The sequence below is a fragment of the Sebastes umbrosus genome, chromosome 10 (assembly GCF_015220745.1).
Source record: "Sebastes umbrosus isolate fSebUmb1 chromosome 10, fSebUmb1.pri, whole genome shotgun sequence".
In the NCBI taxonomy this organism is placed as follows: Eukaryota; Metazoa; Chordata; class Actinopteri; order Perciformes; family Sebastidae; genus Sebastes; species Sebastes umbrosus.
Window position 1 is genome coordinate 17,163,517 of NC_051278.1, and position 20,148 is coordinate 17,183,664.

Genomic DNA, 20,148 nt, shown 5'->3' on the forward strand with positions numbered 1-20,148 from the left:
ATGTGTCAGCAGAAATGGTGACTCATCAGACCAGACAACGTTTTTCCAATCTTCTCTTGTCCAATTTTGTGAGAGACGTGACAATTTCAGCCTCAGTTTCCTGTTCTTAGCTGACAGGAGTGGCACACGGTGTGCTCTTCTGCTGCTGTAGCACATCTGCTTCAAGGGTTCCACATGTTGTGCGTTCAGAGATGCTCTCCTGCATACCTCAGTTGTAACGAGTGGTTATTTGAGTTACTGTTGCCTTTCTGTCAGCTTGGACCAGTCTGGTCATTCTCCTCTGACCTCTGTCGTTATAACAAGACATTTTGGCCCAGAGAACTGCCGCTCGCTGGATATTTTCTCATTTTTTCAGACCGTTCTCTGTAAACCCTTGAGATGGTTGTGCGTGGAAAATCCCAGTATGTCAGCTGTTTCTGAAATACTCTAACTCTAACTAACAACCATGCCATATTCAAAGTCCCTTACATTACCTCTCTTCCCCATTCGGATGCTTGGTTTGTGCTCCAGTAGATCCTCATGACCATATCTACATGCCTAAGGCTGCATTCACACTAGAGTAGGCGGTGCGGAGAAAACGTGAGTTTTTACCTTCCTTTTGAGTGGGGGTAGTGCGCGTGGGCTGCGGTGGCCGCAGGGGATGGTGTTTCCGGCCTGCGGCAGAAAAATAGAAACGGAATCAACTTTTGAAGAAACACAACCCGACGTCACGCTGTGTGGCCAGTCACGTAACCGGCGACCCAGAGCGATACAGCCCAGCAATGAGGGAGCAAAAGATGTTAATCGGCACAGTTAATGGGCCATTAATGCAACTCTCCCACAACGACACAATGCCTGATCTGGTGTGAATGCAGCCTAAATACACGGAGTTGCTGCCACGTGATTGGCTGATTAGATATTTGCATTATATTGTGTTCCTATTCTGTCTGTATATGCAGTATATGTAAATACATTTTGTGTATACAGTAAGTTTACACAGGTTCCATAAGGCAAATTCTTAATTTGCAACCGTGGTTGTTCCCTTCAGTGCCCTGAGGGGAAACTGGAGAAACTCTGGGTTCAAATGAGGGGAATAAGTATGAACGCATGACATAAAATGACAGCTAGTATGAAAGTGCTCATTATCCCTACGGGCATGATGTTTTTTTAAAAGCTGTGGAAGTCTGTGAAGGCGCAATATCAGCATGCATTGTGCATTGAATGCCCTGAGGGACGTGGAACATGGTGTTCTGGGGTCCAGAGGCATTTTTTATAATACATGTGAGGAGACAACCAAGGTTCAGTTACATCGTGGTGAGGGTTCCTGATTAGGGAGCAGGCGGCACAAGCATGCTCAACAACATAGGCAGTCACACATATGGTTTATGAAAAGACTTTTTCTATTAATGAGGTGCGAGAAATCTACAATATAGACGACCCAGCCACAGAGAAGAAATAATATAAAATATACTAATATAAACACCTGCAAATCCTCACTGTTCTGATTGGAATCTCAACCTTTCTAATTTACATAAACTGATGTAGATTTGATGCTATACCTGAAGTAATTGTGTAAACATTATGATTTTTATTGTGATGCAGAGTAGGGATAATAGTGGCAAAGGGAGGATATGGTTTCCTCAATCTGATCCATGTTGTTTTCATCATCAAGATAAGAGATACAAAGAAAACACCATTCATGAAACTACTTTTGAATTTGTATAGTGTAGTGGAGAAAAGATGGGATCAACATGAGGGATCAGTGTTTACATAATTGAGCTTTTGCTAAGTCCCGCCTCTCGAACCAGGGTCCGACAGCTATCCGGCTCTGCTCCATAGACTCTCATGCAATCGTTTCAGATTTTCTTAATTTTCAGGCTGGTTTTGTGGATTGTTGTGGATTATTAGTCGTGGTTAAACGCTGTGCCAGGGGCACGTGTAACAGTGATACAGTATATATAATAGTATATAGTAGCAGTGGAGGGCGGGACTTAGCAAAGGGTCAATTGCATCCACCGTCTGCTGAAAATGGGCCTTGTAATTTTTGGTTGTTACAGTCATGATTATCACATCTGATCACTCTGACAAGTTGGTTGCCACTGTCTTACCATTACAGGTCACAGTCGGGTTTGTCTAATGTGGACCTGGTTGACATAAAGAATGTGTATCAGATGCTATTACTTCTGCACTGGTCATGTGTGCCGTGTGTCACAGAATAGTTAATTCAATCCTCATTTCAACAAATTCATAACCTAAACATACAAGCAATGCGTCCTCCTTTAGTTCGCTTTCTCCATCTAAAGAGCACTCTGTCAAAAGAGAGTTTTCAATGCCTTTCCAAAGCAGCTGTTTGAATCGACCAGGCAGTTCATTGCTTTGTTCATAGAAAATGATTTGGCAGTTTGAACAAAAGTCCATTTTTGTTGTGTGGTTTTGTTGTGTTTTTCGCCTCATGTAGTCGCTTTCAATCAGTGCGTTTCCAGGTAATGCCTGTGTTCATGACAAATAGTAGACTCTGTTTAGCCAGTGGTCTAAAATGCCTTTTGGCAAATTGGAGCACTCATCGTAAACACACTACTGCCCAACTGTAATATGCTTAATTAACAGAATTACACAGAACAGAGAGTTTTCATGTAGCTTGCTAATCTCAGAATGCATGCAGAGTAACTTGGGCACCAGACCTCGACCTGCTGCTCTGATTTTTGGGCTTTTTAATTTCTCAGCAGCAGTAAACAGTTTATTGTGTGCAAGTTAGGTGAAGAATCCCCATAGGACTCTGAAAACTGCACTGGCTGTAGAGTCCATTCTAGTGTCCAAATCATGATTGCATACTAGATTGTGTAGTATAGAAAGTTATTGCATCTGTACTAATGTTGGCATAGTGGGCTTGATTTGCTTTAACACATGTCCTCCGTCATGGGACAGGCAGGACCATCTTTTCCAAATTACAAAAAAGGAAAAACAAATAAAAACAGCAGCTCCGCCATTCTCCCATTTCCTGGTAATTATCCGGACCACTAACTGTTGGAATGGAATAATGCTCCAAAACTATTTTTTCTTGTAACTGTGCCATTGTGACTGTTTGTGTGTTACTATAATGGTTATTCTCCTCCACTGGGGACGACAAGGGGACATCGCAGAAAATGTGTCATTAAAAAGGCATGAAATTGAAAGCTGCTTCTCCTTATCACTCCAGTTATTGGTCGGCTGTTCATTTTAACAGAAATGTAGTTTATTAAGTAGTTTTTGTGTATGTGGGGGGTGCGGGGCTTGTAAGGAAACATTTTTTTTTTCTTTTAAAGATTATTTTTTGGCCTTTAATGGAGAGAGAGACAGTGATAGTTATGAAAGGGAGAGAGGGAATGACATGCAGCAAAGGTAAGACGCTGCAGTAAGACTCAGCCTTGGTGCATGGGGCGTCTGCTCTACCAGGTGAGCTACCAGGGCGCCCCTGTAAGGAATCACTGTGCTGGTGTCATATAATGTGATGTATGATCATTCACTCAACATCAGAAAATCGTAGTCTGTTTTACAGCTAAGGGAATTTTAACATTATCACTTTAAAATAGGGCTGCAACTAACGAATATTTTCATTCCCGAGTAATCGATTTAGTTTTTTGGTCTATAAAATGTCATAAAATGTTGATCTGTGTTTCCCAAAGCCCAAGATTACGTCCTCAAATGTCATGTTTTGTACACAATTCAAAGATATTCAGTTTACTGTCATAGAGGAGTAAAGAAACTAGAAAATATTTGCATCTAAGAAGCTGGAATCAGAGAATTTTTAACTTTTTTTTCTCTTTAAAAAATATTACTCAAAGCGATTAATCGATTATCAAAATAATTGGTGATTAAATAATTAAAAACGAATCCATTAATTTTGCAGCTCTACTTTAAAGGGCCCTCACACACCAAGCTGACAGCTGATTTTCTGGTACCGCTGTCAAACATTCAGCAACATGAAGTACTTAAAGTTTAGGTACTAATTCTTTAAATGAACTTTGATGCAGTTTTATTCAACGTTGCTTAAGTTACTAAGTTGTATTTTAATTACTGTTTGTTCTGTGTAATACTCAATCTTTGCACTTAACCTGCAATGCAGGGCTGTTCTAGTCCTTGTGCCAACTCTATTTACCATTACTCAATGTGATGTCCGTCTCACCTGCAGTTGACAGCCCGCTCGCTACCAGCAGTGCACTCTGATGAACGGCTCCAACCGCTCCTTAACCACCTCAGGTAAGCAGCAGCAGGATTAATAACTTCGCTGCCACTTTGCCAGGACTCCGTTTGGAGAAAGAGATTTAGCAGGATTGATCATTAGCACCAAAGAACGTTGGCGGCGGCTTGTAGCTGATCTGAGTAAACCCAATCTGTCCCCATAGACAAGTCCAGATGTTGTTGGAACTTGTGGTGCCTGGCTACGTGTGCAGCATCGTCGATTCCTATGGTTAAAGTAATTAGGGCTATGCAACACGTGCATTGTTTTTGCTACAACTTCTGCACTGTACTGTATCTCTGTATTGGTTGTTGAGTGGTGGGGCCATGCTGTTCCCCAGTAGTTGTTTCTGGGATAGATTTCTTAATTGATTTTATAATAGGCTTAACTTTTGTACAAAGGTGCATTTTTATGGTGGACGTAATGGATTAAACATGAACAAAAAAAGCACCTCAAATATCTGTATGTTTATCATGTTTGATCAAACAATAGAACCGCCACTAACTTCTCTTACTAGATCCTGTAGATGCCTTAATGTAAAAACCCTTAAACTTGTTCTCCATTGAAAGTTAATGTGAATCAGCAACAGCACACAAGGTTGCCTTGAATAGTGACTTAATAGCAGCAGCCTTCATTTCAGCTTCAATAGCAAAGGAGTAGCAGCTCAGAACACAGTGAGGGGGTTTATCTTACTTTAGATAAAAGTAAGAACATGAATATAAGGGTTGAAGAAGTCGTGTCGCCTGATTGTTGATGGGGATTAGTGGGCAGGTTGTTGAGATTAGTGGGCAGGTCACTAATCTCTGTGGTAGGGGGAACTCAATATGATATAAAGCATTACCATACGGAAGTCAATGGGATGCCAAAGTCATCGACTTAAGAATCTGATAGCGGCTTAGCAGTTTTACATTTTTTTTTTGGCAGGAGGTTACAAGGGATGTTTTATATTTACCTTTTATTAAATGATTGTGTCCAGTTTTTAATGTCTTTAGTGTCAGGTGTTATTTTCCATCAAAAAGACTTTTATTACATTGAGGAACCAAACAATCCGATTTCATGGCATCCCCGATAGCTTTCTAAAATTGTATTAACATTGCTTATTTGTCACAGTCCTGATATTTTCTTTTTTATATTTTCTCATTTTAGTCATGCCTATGTGGGGCAGGATTACAGCATCCAGAAGAATGTTGGGAAAATCTCCTTGGAACAAATCGATTCAGTAAGTTGCATTCACTATTTATTCTTGAAAGAAGTTGAAGTTCAGGGTGCCATTTGTGCCGGAGAATGGGTGGTGTAAAAGGTAGAATAAGGTTTGTATGTAATTCTGGTGGCCCAGAAGTGTATTTAGTGCAACTTTAGTTTTAATCCATCAGTTCACATTATGTTTAACATTTGTACAAATATGAATTAAATTATAAGAAGAAATTAAATGAGAAGAAAAATAGATATTTACAGGTGCAGATGGATTCTAGTAGTCCATATCTACATGTTAGTCATTAATTGTTGTCTACCTCCAGCTTGCAGGAAAGTCATTCCCACTCTGCATGAGGCAGCTCCACCAGACCCTCAGAGAGGACCACCATCTCCGACACGGTGGTCGCATGCAGTACGGCCTCTTCCTCAAAGGTATCGGCCTCTCGCTGGAGCAAGCACTGCAGTTCTGGAGGTCGGAGTTCATAAGAGGCAAAGTGGATTCAGACAAGGTAATGCTGACAATATTACATATATTTGTACTTTTTTAAGTTACGTTTATTCATCCTGGATTTAAAAACAATTGAGTGAGTCAATGCAGTTACTTTTTTTGTTTTAAAAGTCTGTTTAGTTTTTAAAGGCTTTTCTACATTTTATTACAACCTGATTAAAAAAACACCCAGAGAGTTCTTTTGTTGTTTTTTTTTTTTTTTGAGAGTTTATCCTTGAACACCAGATTAGCGGACAATAGTGACAGCAGAGTCCACATGATGGAACGGTTCAGATAGAGCAGACAGTGTTTCATGCTGTTTTCTTGTTGTAATGCTTTAAATATTCATGTATTTTAAGCGAGCCACACCAACCTTTATATAACAGTTCTGAACCACGTACTAAAGCCAAGCTGTCAAGACAATAACTGCCTGTTAAATAGGTAATTGCTTGGATTGTATCGATTTGCTTTCACAGATATGGCTGTACAGTATCCACCACAGACTGTTAGAACATCCCTGTATGCCTCGCCTTGGCTGGCCTATCTAAGTGAGATATGAAAGATTCAAAACTGTGTTGTTTTTTTAATGCTCCGTCCTCATTGCAGCCACTTAGGGAATTCCTTGTCGAGATATGAATACTGAAGTTCATGAAACATGAAAATTAACTTTGAATTCAAGTCGGTGAACTTTATTTTGTGCCGTGGTCTAGTCAGAACAAAATTCAAACATTTAAAAAAATCCATCTTGAAGTTACAATTTATGAGTTTTGACCAGAGCTGAAACGATTAGTGCAACTATTTTTCACTATATTGTAACATTTTTTTTTTTTTAGACCAATCTATTAATTGAGTTTAATCAATGATGAAAATAATCATTAGTTGCGGCACTAATTTTGACTGTCATCCGTCAAACCATTCAGGATGTCAGTGATTTTGCTCTCAAAGGTCCCCTGAATACAAACCAAACATTTGGTCAAATCACACCATATTTAAAATATCTTCAGGTTCATAATCATAGAAACATATTCTAAGATATTCTCCACTTGTACCATGTCTTTCTTTTTTCTTTTGCTTTTAGTAGCAGCATCACTTGCTTGACATGATTAATAGAGCTCTGCACTATATTTAAAAAAAATCACATAATGGCATTTTTCTTAATTTTAGGTAGAACCAGCTGATTTTAAGTAAAAAAACAAACTAAAACCTCCAATGTGATGCATCATTTAAGTCTTTCTTTGTAGTAAATTTGTCGAGGCTTTATTGAAATATATATCTAGTTGTCACCACATTATTGTTGCTTCTATATGTTTTACTGAATTTTAAAAATTCAAGTACTACATGTCCACCACATAAGACCCGGCTAGGAGTACTTGACAGGTAGATATCAAAACAGCATGATCTGATTGCACTGGGACACAGTGAGAGACTTGTCTAATCAGCCACGTGAGCTGTCATTTATATTTGAAAAGTGAAAGCTTAAGAAGTATTGCCCATCTGACCCGCACTGTTAAAAAAACGCTTAATCTCACACATAAGTCTGTTGTGTTTTTGGGTGTTCATCAAAAGATGCAGTATTAACAGGGTGCAGGGTGAGTGCCAAGAAATCATTTAATTGTGAGTTAAAGAGACACCCAGAGCAGCAGTCTGGCACAGCAGTGTGTGTGTGGTGCGCCTTGATCCCCGAGCCTTGTTGTCTTTTAGATAATGATTTGTAGTCGTAGATCACATGGCTGGCGTATCGCTCCAGGTGGTCAGCGCTCTTTCCAGTCCGGGGACATGTGTTGCATCAGCCAGACAAGGTGTCCTGGCGTAGTGGTGGGAGATCTTGAGCCTCTGTTTCCTGCTGGTGCCACAGTTTCAGTTGTAATGAGAAGACGCATCAAAGAGTTCTGACCAGACTCTTGATGCACAGAGATACACAGAGCGGCCTTCATGTTTTCAGATGTGTTGTCACTTGTAAGGGTTTTCACATCTCAGTGCAAAAGAACAAGTTGGTAGAGAGAGGGGGAAAAATACAATAATATGCAGTTGATACAAGGCAAATTTTTCTTACAGAAATGTATACGGTACTAATGTGAGTGACAAAGAGGTTAATGCGTTAAACCATGCCCCAAATCTTCAGTGAACTCGGTGTGAATGGAAACAAATTTAAGCAAGTCTAATGTCTTAAAAGAGTCAATTAATTAAACAGACACAAAACGCTGCATAGGTCATTATGGGAAATTAAATTATTCTGCACACTTCACAGTGAACTCCTTTTATACTGTATATACTAGGGATGCACCATTCTGGGCCGATACCAATGTTTAAAATAACAATTTGGCCGATAACAGTGTTTTTGCTATTTATTCCCCTTTTGTGCCAAGGAAACAAAGACATCAAATAACAAACTAGAAGTGCACTCGGAGAGCGCAGACCTCCGCCAAGGCAGGTTTCATGCCCCCTCCCCGCCGTTCAGCTTGCGCCATCATCCACATGTGTGTTTGTTTATGTTGAGATGAGCGGTACGTCATGAACGTGTCATCAGTTACACTGCACATGTCTTAAAGCCTGTGGTGTTAATGCACAGGCTGAGAAAAAAAAATTCCAAAGCCGGACCATGATCCGGATCGCCTCCAAAATCTAATGGATTGTTCATTGTGCCACACCCCACCCCTCCAAACAATGTCATTCAAATCCATTGCAGACTTTTAGAGTTATCCTCCAAACGGACAAACAAACCAACGAACCAACAAACCAACGCCGGTGAAAACATAACCTCCTTCCTAGGCCTTCAGCCTTGGTGGAGGTAATAACTCTGCTAAGATATTCAGCATTTCATTACACTGTCTTTTATCCAAATTCAATCACACAAATTTATGAAACAACCTTTAATATAACCCTCTTTCACATGAAACCGATTTTTTTTTTTTTAAATTACTGCTTCAAAAGCCGTTTTAGCTGCGCTACAACTACCTACTCAATGAGAAGAATGTGTCAGTACTTAGATAGCCAACACAAATATTCGTTTTGTGAAACATAAATCAATGTAACGTTTTTTTTGTGTAATTTTTTAAACCGTTTGAAAGAATGACACAAACCCGCGATCGATTATCTATGGTAAATGGACTTGTATTTATATAACGCCTTTCTAATCTTCCGACCACTCAAAGTGCTTTACACCACATGCCGGTATTCACCCATTCACACATTCATTCACTGATGACAGAGGATGCCATGCAAGGTGCTAACCTGCTCATCAAGATTTGAAATGCTCATTCACACACCGATGGCACAGCCTTCGGAAGCAATTTGGGGTTCAGTATCTTGCCCAAGGACACTTCGACATGCGGACTGGAGGAGCCGGGATTGAACCGCTGATCTTCTTATTAGTGGACAACTTTGCTCTATCTCCTGAGCCACAGCCGCCCCAGTGCACTAATGGTGTCAGAACGCCGCCGGGGGGTGGGAGGAGAGCCCCGCTCTACTGGTCCAGCCTCGGGCTTCACTGCCTCAGCTGTCCGGGCTGGATCCACAGACGGGACTACGGTGGCGTGTCATTCCCATCCAGACCGCAGTGATTGTTTTTAAGAAATCTTGTAAGCCATTGTTTTACTGCTTAATTTTTCGTTGAACATAAAAACATTCTTGTCGCGGATCTTTCTCCGAGACGGTGTAATACTCCCACACAGCCGAGTTTTTCTTTCACTTTTATTTGTAAAGAAACCACACATGCCCATGGCACCCGTTGTTGTTACGTTGTTACATGCCAGAGTCGTGCCCAATCGGTGGCTTCTTCTCTGAATCAGCAGCTGGTTACTGTTTTCCGAGACCGACTGCAAATAAACAACAAAACATTATTTAGCCGGCGCAAAATTGATGGAACACAACAGAAACATCGGCCAGTGCCATCGGCGAATGTCCTTTTATTTGTCGATAGGCCGATGGCAGTCAACAAGGTGAATATGGGGCGATACAGATGTTCGGCCGATAAGCCGGAGCATCCTTAATATGTACAACCATTAAAAATGATTTACAGAGACGCTGCCTTTTAAAAAATATACATGGTTTCCTTTTATAATTGTAAAAATGAATTTCCTGCAGGTTTAGCTATTAATTGCAATGAGCACCTGTATTTAAGACTAGAGTAAATACTGGATGGGGAAATGATACAGAGAGCTAACATGGTTGCATTACTCATTCGAGATGAAAAGTAAACAAAAATATCACCAGTAATTTGTGGAGCTATTTGCAATGGTTTCGCACCGCAGCAAAATATGTTAGACATCAGGACAGTTATTTACTCTCTAAAGATTTAATTTAGAAAGAGCGGTTTATGTGTGCCGACATTTAATTGAGCCATCTAAAGATTCCCCATCATCTTTTTGTGCAGCTTTGTCACTGACACCTGTCAAAGCATGTTTTTAGACTAATAAAGCAGTGTCTCCTGTCTCTCCTGTCCTAGTATCTGCTGTTGGCCCTCAGTAAGAGCCTCATGGCAACTACAGTACACTAGAGCCCTCTTTGGTGCCCCATATCTGAGGTGGCTTGGTTCCACGTGTACAAGCTCCCAGAGAAAGTGCGATGGTCGGTGCACAATGCCCAGCTCTTGTTCCACAGCAGAGGCAGCAGAATGGTGCTGACAGATCACAGCTCTCACAATGATGTATGTGTTAAGTCAGGGACTGCACTTTGTGGCGTGCTGCACAAAAGCCTGCTCATTAGTATGCGACAGGCACGGAGGAAAAAGATGGGAGGCAGCGATGCCAAGAGGGAGGCCTGGAGGAAGAGCCAATGTAATATTAGACTAGAGGGAGAGAGGAAATTGATGAAATCAACTTGATCTATCCATTTTTCTTGCCACAGAAGTTAACCTATTCATTTGGAGGAGTGTATCTATTTGAACCACATTTGAGTGCGTTGCATTGCCTCGGGGGTCGGACTGCTTGTTTTACAGATGTTAACTTCAGGTTAATTAATTTCCACTAACTGACACCATTTGTCACATTTATAGTTTTGCTTTGCTCTGGGGGTCTTTTCCCAACAATGGAACGTTTTTATGAGATGACACTTTATATTAACTGCTCTTAAAGGTTGATTACAAATGAACACCATGTTTTTTTTATCACTGGTATTTGCAGGACGTTTGAAAGTAGCCCCAAGCTCCTCCTGTGACCCTGTATAAAAATATATCCTGATTCTTCACTTCACTTTTTTCTTGGAAGAGACGCAAGAGAGGCTATTTTGTGTCAATGAGTTTTTTTCTCATAGAAAGTCCATAAAGTAAACAGTGTTAGCTAGATAGTCGGGTCATTCTTTCATTAGGATCTAGAAATTCATTGGACTCCTAAGGCTTTGTGTCATTCATCTTCTATGGTGAGTTGCTTGCAGAATAACAACTTGAAATTCATGATCCCAATCCTTAAGTAAACAGAATATTGGCCAATACATTACATTATCTGATATAAATGATTCAAAATAAAAGTCTAGAAAATTGCACTTCATTTTATTGCTCATGCTGAGCATGCACGTTGTACAAGTGGCATTTGCTTTCCCTGAGAAATACACACTAAGACCAGGCAGATACAGGGCTGATATTAGTGTATCACAGATATATATCCGTGTAGCTGTATACGGTGGCTAATTGGTAATTAGAAATTGCAGGGCAGATACAGTATATCAAAGATATGTTTGAGATCATTTAGAAATGGTACATTACATTGTTTTTTACACTAGAGAGCACTGACATGTTTCTTTTTTTATGTCAATGGGAACCAGGGCGATGCTAACGACCTGGTTGGCTACAAAACTACGTCATCCCTGGAGAACTCTAGCAAAATAAAATGACAAACAATGCCCAAAACAAAACAACAACCAGCGATGTACTTGCCAATATTCAATATATTCATCCGAACCCTAAGGTACAACTTATAAAACTAAAAACTAAAATTATTAGCATTCTAAATTATTTTTTTTCCAAATTACAATAAGCTCTTTTACCGGGTGTGATGCACAGTGCAACGATTTGGGTTTGCAGCAGGCTTGTCACAGTGTTTTAGGGACTGTGCAGTTCTAATTTGTCTCCATTGCCTTTTAGTTTAAAATTCTACCTGTGTGTGTAAATGACCTTTTAAAAAGCTGTCCTTTTCCTCTTTCTGCAACATCAAACTTCCCAACTTGAGCACACTTGCAGCATTTTTATAGTCCCTCACCTTTTTATTGTTTTCAGTTTCTGAAAAAGCCTGTAGTGCAGATTAAAATGGGACGTATTTTTTAATGGTATTACATATAAGAAGAACTGGAGCTGCAGGCACATCAGTCACTATGGACTGAGCCTAAGAAGCCATGCCAAGTTTACACACACATGCACACACACACACGTACGTAATCCCTTTGATTGTGTCCTATTTCTCTGTCTCCATCGCCGCAGGTTTTTGCGAATGTGTCCTCGAGTGTGGGGGGATGTTACAGTGATGTAGCCCCATGAGCCAAGATGTGCACTAGAAGAGCTGCGGCTCTGCTCCTTTAATGCAGCTTTTGTGCTCGTGTTTAGACTCTCTACTCTGATTTTTCTGAATTCCCTCAGTTTTGGAGGTCAGCTGTGTTAAGAGTACATCCAGGATTATCTGAAGTGTGGGCTGAAGTGTAGGAACACAGTTGGTGATTAAAAAGGAAGACTGAAAATATTATATTTAGAGGGGTTGAATTCAATGAGAGTAAATATAGGACGAGTTGTGAACAAACTGCAAGCTGCATTGTACAACGGCGGATGCTGAGGGGAATCTGAATACTGTTTTTGAGGACAAATTCAAATGTCTTTAGAAAAAGGCAAATCAAAACCGTTCAATCTAATGTGCCGTTTGCGGTTAATCCCAGCATTTAAGAGCGTTAATCTGTTCCTGTGAAGTTATATCTTTAATCACCGTTTTTAGCAAAAAAGTCACACCTCAGTCTCATGTGGAGGAAGTGAAAGTTTGATGTCGTATTATTTCTTAGTATGACTTTTTGAGACCACACAGGATCTTTTTTACATCCTAATTATTTCACATAATACATATTAAACACACTTTGGTGCCAGTGGACTTCCAAGATTCTTTTTAATAGAGTAGGGGCGTCTTAAATCAGGAAACGGCCTCTTGAATCCTTCCAAGCTCTACATAATTAATATTTGATTTATTGTACTTCAAGAAGATTTTATGGATTTGTGAATTGCCGCTGCAGCTTGTCACATTAGCGAGTTCAAGGGTTTTATTGCAATATTTATGTGTTATGATGGGAGCAGTCGCGGGGATTGTGTTCTACCACTGTCGAAGCGCACTGTGTGTATTTTACTGTCTGATTTTTAGAGGCAGGGTCCCTGTAAATCATTTTTTTAATGGTTGCACTTGTGCTCTGTACATATAAAAGGAGTTCACTGTGAAGATTGTGTTGAATGACCTCCATCAAAAACTATGACGGGTTTGTTTTTTGCTTTGGAACAAACTGGACAGAAGATGGTGTGAAGGTTTACAGACATCTGGCACTTTAAAATGTATTAATACAGTTCATTTGGGTCCTTGACTTTTATGTTTTGCTTTTTGGGAAAACACTGTAAAGATTTATTTTCAGCAATTAACCAAAAGGACAGCCTCCCTCTAATAGGTCACAAAATACATCTGAGGGGTCGTGAGTTTGGCAAGGAAATAAGAAAAAACTAAGTTCTGAAATCTGTTTCCATTTAATTTTTTTGATCTTTCTCTAGTCTTTGCGTCTCTCTTTTTTTTTGAGAAATAATGGATAATTTTACCTCTTTCAGCCTCTAAATGAAGCCACCAGAGAAGTTTAAATGGAAATATCTCTTTGGTAAAACTGCTAACAACTCCTAGACATCTGAAATGTGACAAGTGGTCCCAACTTTATTGTAACATAAGCTGTTAAATAAATGTAGTGGAGTAAAATGTTCAATATTTTCCTCTGAAATGTAGTGGAGTAGTAGTATAAAATGAAGATTCTCAAAGTACCTCAAAATGGTTGAGTAGATTTCAGCTCTATAAATGCCCATATACATTTCAACAAGCGTTGGTAATTAAAGGAGCTGTGTGTAGGATTTTGCGGCATTTAGTGGTGAGGTTGCAGATTGCAATCAACAGAAACTTCTCCTGTGTGCCAAGAAGCGTAATAATAAACTATTAAATAATAGTTTAATAAAAATAAGCTGTTGTTTTAATAAAGAAGTCAGGAAATAATTGGCTTTTTTCCAGCATTCTGTGAGCAACTGTGATCTGATTTTATGCTGCACGTGGTATGGATCTGTGAAAAGTGAAAGTAGTTGGTTACCTCGCTGAGAAGTTGTAGATGTGCAGCCTGTTGCCCGCAGCTCTTCATCTAACAGCTCACTGTGGCTGCTCCTCCTTGTTCCATTACTCCGTCTAATATTTCAAACTGATCCGCTGTCAAGAAATGACAAACATGACCGTTGTCTTGTTTAGGAGATGTATTTTAACTAACGATAGAGGTCAGTGTCAAGCTCATTGACAAATACATTGCATTTCCTTCGACTACTTCATAATAAAAGCATAATAAAAACCTTGTGTTTTGCCAGTTAAATGCTTTTAATTTGAAGCTGCAGCAGGAGGAAATGTTTGGTTTGCTTAGCAGTAACAAAATTTACAGATATTGAAATGCTACACACCTTGTATCAAAGTACTCTGCAGGACAAGGGGCAAAAGCAATTAGAGGGGAAACATGGCCGTTGTATGATATTCATAATTCAGCTATCTCAAGTGTGACGACACCTCTACAGCAGGTTCTCTCTAATAGCTCTATATTTCATTGAGGAAAACACCCTGTCAGATCTGACATGATGTATGACAATGTCTCTTTTCACCCCAACCTTGTCCCTCTTACACTCTCATCCTCATTAATGCCTCCGCTTCCTCTCTCTTTTCTTCCCTCTCTCTCTCTCTCTCTCTGTAGTTTGACAAAGCATATGCCTACAGCATCCGCCACATGTTTGGCAAAGAAGGCAAGCGAACAGACTACACCCCCTACAGTTGCATGAAGGTGATTTTATCAAACCCACCCAGCCAAGGCGACCATCATGGTGAGTTGATTGCTGTTGGAAGAAGCCATTATCCATGTGATGAGCCACTCAACTGTCATTATCAGGCTTTTTAGTTAAAGTGCATTGCTCGGAAATAGTGACGCAAGTGACTGTGGACATCACCAAAATCTCTGCATATATAGTTTTCAGATGTGGAATATTTCAGTTTCCGTCCATCAGTGAAACAAGTAATGTGCTATTTTGATTGTGTATTTATATATCCATTTATTTTGATCAATTTTTCATTTTATGTTTTGTAGGATGTCCTTTCCGTCACAGTGAACCAGAGCTGCTGAAGCAGAAGCTTCAGTTCTACAAAGTGTCTCCCAGTGGGATCAGTCAGGTGGGTGCTGTCCTGTACTACAGTTAGGCCTCTCCAATGGTCGGACAGCTTCTAGTCAGCCACCATTATCTGCTTCTAACCGGGGACATTTCTCCACTGATCTCATGAAACACAGCACATATAGAAATTGATTTTGTCAATGGGTTTATAAAATATGTGTCAAATAAAGCATTCATTCAGAAACTGGCAAATAATACCACTCACAAAGCCCTCAGTGGCCGTGAGCAGTTAGTCTCGGACATGGTCTTATGCTGCGTTCACACCAAACGTCAAGCAAATTTTCGCCTCACGTTGCTCGCGTGAGTTTTAGCGGCAGGATCGTTTGTGTTCATTCGTATCACTCACGCTGGACGCGCCAGAGAGGAGGAGGGATTTACGTCCATCTAGATACCCACAACGTTTTATGGCCATGGCCGAAATCCACTTTTGCTGCTTTGTACATGCTGTGGAAGTCCCAGATATGGAAAATCAAACACTGAAAGGCTTGCACGACACAGTGCCACACGAATTTGGCGCTTGAGCTGAAATAATTAAACTCGTGCAAATATGCTTCTTTCACGCCATTCGAGTTGCCCGGCGCAAACTTCCATCTACCGTATTTGCCTTTTCACATTGACTTTGCACATAATCGCTCCACACTAAAAGTTTGCTTTGCATTTGGTGTGAATGTCCCATTAGATGTCAAGTCTTAACAATGTTTCATTTACAGTATCTACCTGCTGGTGGCGCTAGATGAAAAGTCAGGATCATCAAAGTGTTTCATCCATGAATGTCTGTCCACGTATCACAATTATAATGATACTGTTTTCACAGGATAAGCTACAATATCTTCTAACAGCAGTGATTTATTTCTGAAAGATCTGTAATGTAAAGATAGTCAAGGCCGTAATAGTATGATCAAGTGTCTTGTGGATGTTCGGCATGTTGTTTCTCCAATCCCCGAAGAACCTTCCAGTCCAGAGTAAAGCTCGCTAATTGGAAGTGAAGCACTAGTTTCACACCAGAGGCATATTTTTCTCCTTTTGCATGAGAGATAAAAAAAATAATTCAAGTTAGAACACAGCTTTGCCCTTTTATTATCAGTGTGCATTTTTGCAAATGTTCCTGGTATTCCATTAAACAGAATAATAAAAACTGCATTATGTGGCAAAAAACGGAGAAACAGCTCATCACTGATCTAAAAGCAGCCCCAGCGTTGCATTCTTGTAGCAGTATCACGCTGGAGGCAGTCTTCAGGAATATAGGGAATAATGAAGGAGCCAAATACAGGCAAGATTCTGCAGAAGAGTCTCTCTCGTCTCTTAGTGAGTGCAGAAGACCTTATGGATTTGTTTTCTTTGCAGGTCAGCCACCCTGACTATGCAGTCACGCTAACACTACAGTGCTTTAAGTACAAGAATGTGACCCAGCCAAAGCCTGGGCTTCAAACTATCTGCTCACATCCTCTCTTTTTCAACTTTGCAGAGCTTCAGAAAAACCAGAAATAAAAAAATAGGAAATCCCAAAATTGAGTACCAGGAGGAGTAATCGTTGCCAACGGTTATTCTGCAAAGAGTTGACTCAGGGCATGAATATTTAAATTAGCCCAAATAAGCCTGTGATCTGTTTTCATTGCATCTGCAAAGATCCCTTGAAGGATGTATTCACTGCCGTCATTATGATTCAGGAACGTTTGTAGTAGGTAGCTGACCGAAAGCCAATTAAAACAATTTTGAATAGAGGGCTGCAACAACACAAGATGTTGAGATTATCTTCTGTAAATGTACTGTGTCAGTATCTTAAGGTTTAACACTTAACAGTGGAAGAAAATAGCCTCATTTAAACCTAACCTGGGGTCCTCATTTCTTTTCTTTCCTTTACCTTTTTTGTTGCAGATCATGGAGCTGGTTAAAGGAATGCACTATCAGCTGGCGTGCCAGAAGTACTTTGAGCTGACACACAATGTAAGTGCAGATTTACTTAGAAGCAGGCAGTAACTGGGGCTACCTGTGTAAGAGGAGAGGAGTTTGGTCCTTTACATATCATGCATGAAGGCTCAGGAGAGACCCAGAACTGTCATCACCTCCATCATTAGCTGGCTGTCATAGCCACTTAATTTTTATAGGTTTATTATAGCATTTAGATCTATGTAGTCCCCCGTGGACACTTATTTAATTTAATCTGTTTTAGTTTGGATGCTTGAGTCATCATCCCTTTCAGTCACACTCAAGGTCTTCGTTTTTAGAGGAAAGCTGGGATTGAAGAAAAAAACAAAAAAAACTCTAAACGTATTTACTTGTGGCTGTAAATGCTTGACATTCAGCTGAGTTTGGCACACAGTTTAGATGTTGGATCGGTTCATAAAAATTCAAGGTTGGACTTTGCATTGGTTGATAACCTCCACAGTATTAAAGCAGTATATACATAACACACTGAATCACTTGGAGCACCATTGCGTGGACTGCTGCGACTGCATGTGCAGTTACAACTCGGTTTCAGAAAGATCAACTGGACATACTACAAACTGTCAAATACGCTACGATGTTAAAATAATGATAATATCATTTTGAAAGCACAGCATTGAACATGTTTTTTTGGGGGGACGTGAATGAATCGTAACTACAGAAACTACAGTAAGGCTGAAACAATTCCTCCAGTAACACTGAGGCCTTTTGTGTACCTATTTTAAAGTAATAATATAGACATCACACGTACAGTATATGTGGGTATTGATCAACAACCCTTTCAGCCCCTCAGCCCATCCGGTGCGTCAAAACATTATTTAGAATCTAATTTTCTTCACTCTAGTGGTTCAACAGGTAGAAACATTAGAGTGAAACGTCTCCTTACAGACCTTAATTTGGCACATGGAAGACGCTGATACTGCTTTGTACAAATCTATCATAGTAATTTAAAACATGTACTCACATTTAATTGGTTTCCCACAATTTGTTTAAGAAACGATGGGAAAGGTCACAGGAAGAGCATTTGAAAGGGCTCGAACTTCCATCTTGTTAATTGATTCATAGGTTTTTACTCCCCCTGAGTGATTTTGACATTTTATTTCCTGAAAGGGCATTTCATCTTTTCACCGAATTAGCTCGCTAATTTGGCCATGAAAAGCCGGCTGTCCTCATCATCGTTAATAAATTAGTAAATTGTCGGCAAATTAGCAAACCGTTCCACATCGTCCCCCAAATGAAGCAGATGTTACATGACCATCTCATAAAAGATGACATAACATTGAATCAATCAATCAGTTATAAAGCTTACCAACCTGCCATTCCTGTGAAAGCTAAGACTGCTATTCTTTTTTTTTTTTCTCATCTTTCCTCTCCTGTGTTTCTTTATTTTATGGAGCAGATTGAGGAGGCCAATTTCTCACTCAATCACCCCAACCAGTACTTCATAGAGAGCCAGAAGGTTTTGAACGGAGGCAAGGACATAAAGCGAGAGATGGACGCTCCACAGAGGTCGCAGGAAAACTCGGCCGCCAGAGGATCCAGCGCCGCTCAAGAGGCAGCGGCAAACGCCTCCCAGGGTGTGGCTGAGATGACGGAGGACCTAGACGCTTTCTTTCAAGACGCCTGATTTTTTTATTTTATATGTACATATATATATGTTTTTTTTTTCTGAGGACTGGAGGTTGGGGGTGGTTCATATTCTAAGTCAAGTGTTAAAGTTGAATATCTGTCATTTCTCTGATATAGGGCTCATGTTCTCAACACAGCACACTTTGAGTTCATCTTGAGTGGACATGATTCAAACTCCCAACATCAGACCAAAGCAGAGTTGTCTACCTTAAAAATTCCTCACGTCACCGACACAGCGTCATTCCTTTTTACTGTTTAAGCCGAGTATTAAAAGTAGTCTCTCATTTTTTGTTTCCTTGTTTTCACTCCGGTCTGAACTCAGATGGCTTATATCCAGCCTCAGTGCACTGTGTTTTGGCAGGGACGTGGTTGAGGGGGGTGATGAGTAGAACATTACCCAGCTGTCTCAGAAACAATGTCATTGTATTTGCTGGCAGGAGTATGGATGAATGGTGGCAGGAGGATGGAAGAAAATAAACAATTTCCACAGTTGTATTATGCGGACTTGGAATATTGCCTCATAGTGCACAATGCAATTTACTCAAAGCATACGTGGTCAGGAGATATTTCCTCCTACTCAATCTTCTGTCTGCAATGATTTGTAAAAGAAATGGGAGCTGTCCGGCAACACAGACTGCTCCTCTAATCTTTGTTCTTTAGGAGGTACAGTTATTACCACTCTTTCTATGCATTTTACAGTATGAGATTACTAACTCTAGATCCAATTAGAGAGAGGTCGTCCTGAATTACATGAATACAAATGTGTTTTCAGGGAGGCCAAGGGAAATACTGAATGTATGAATGAAAACTTCTTTCTGTAATTTAATAATTGTGAAGTTTTTATCTCCCTGAGGGTGCCACATTTGAAAAGAAATCATAGCACTTGTCTGTTTGAAGACTTTCTGACACTCTACACACACACACACACAATTCATCACTGCGTCACGCTTGTAACGTCAGAGCACAAACACACGGCCTGGAATTAAATTAGGTCTTAAAATCCAGGCATGGTGCTTGACACGGAGAGGATTTATCCAGTATAATAAGCAAACTGGATAACAGTGCGCAGCCAGGCTGCTGTCAGCAAGACGGCCTTGATGTTTAATATTTGGTTGTGCGTGACTACGTTTGACAAAGCTGGCACTTTCTTAGACTGTGGGCAGGCAGTTGACTAGGACGGTGTTTATCTCCTCTGAATGGATTTACAATCATTAGTCATGAACTTGCTTGCTTTCGTCGTGCGATTCGTTTCTCTTCCGGGGCTCATTACATGGGCGAGAGGTGTTCTGGGGATGG

General features: G+C 40.2%; 1 protein-coding gene across 1 annotated transcript in view; it reads left to right on the forward strand.

Moving 5' to 3' along the window:
• The window catches only part of prim2 (DNA primase subunit 2), a 29,087-nt gene extending 9,740 nt beyond the window's left edge, over positions 1-19,347 (forward strand). Inside the window, exons 8-14 of the mRNA XM_037783304.1 lie at positions 4,148-4,215; positions 5,342-5,414; positions 5,713-5,898; positions 14,811-14,937; positions 15,198-15,280; positions 17,155-17,223; positions 18,623-19,347. Coding sequence (XP_037639232.1) covers positions 4,148-4,215; positions 5,342-5,414; positions 5,713-5,898; positions 14,811-14,937; positions 15,198-15,280; positions 17,155-17,223; positions 18,623-18,850 — 834 coding nt within the window. The 3' untranslated portion in view covers positions 18,851-19,347. The remainder of the gene's footprint in view (positions 1-4,147; positions 4,216-5,341; positions 5,415-5,712; positions 5,899-14,810; positions 14,938-15,197; positions 15,281-17,154; positions 17,224-18,622) is intronic.
• Positions 19,348-20,148: the final 801 nt, after the last annotated feature.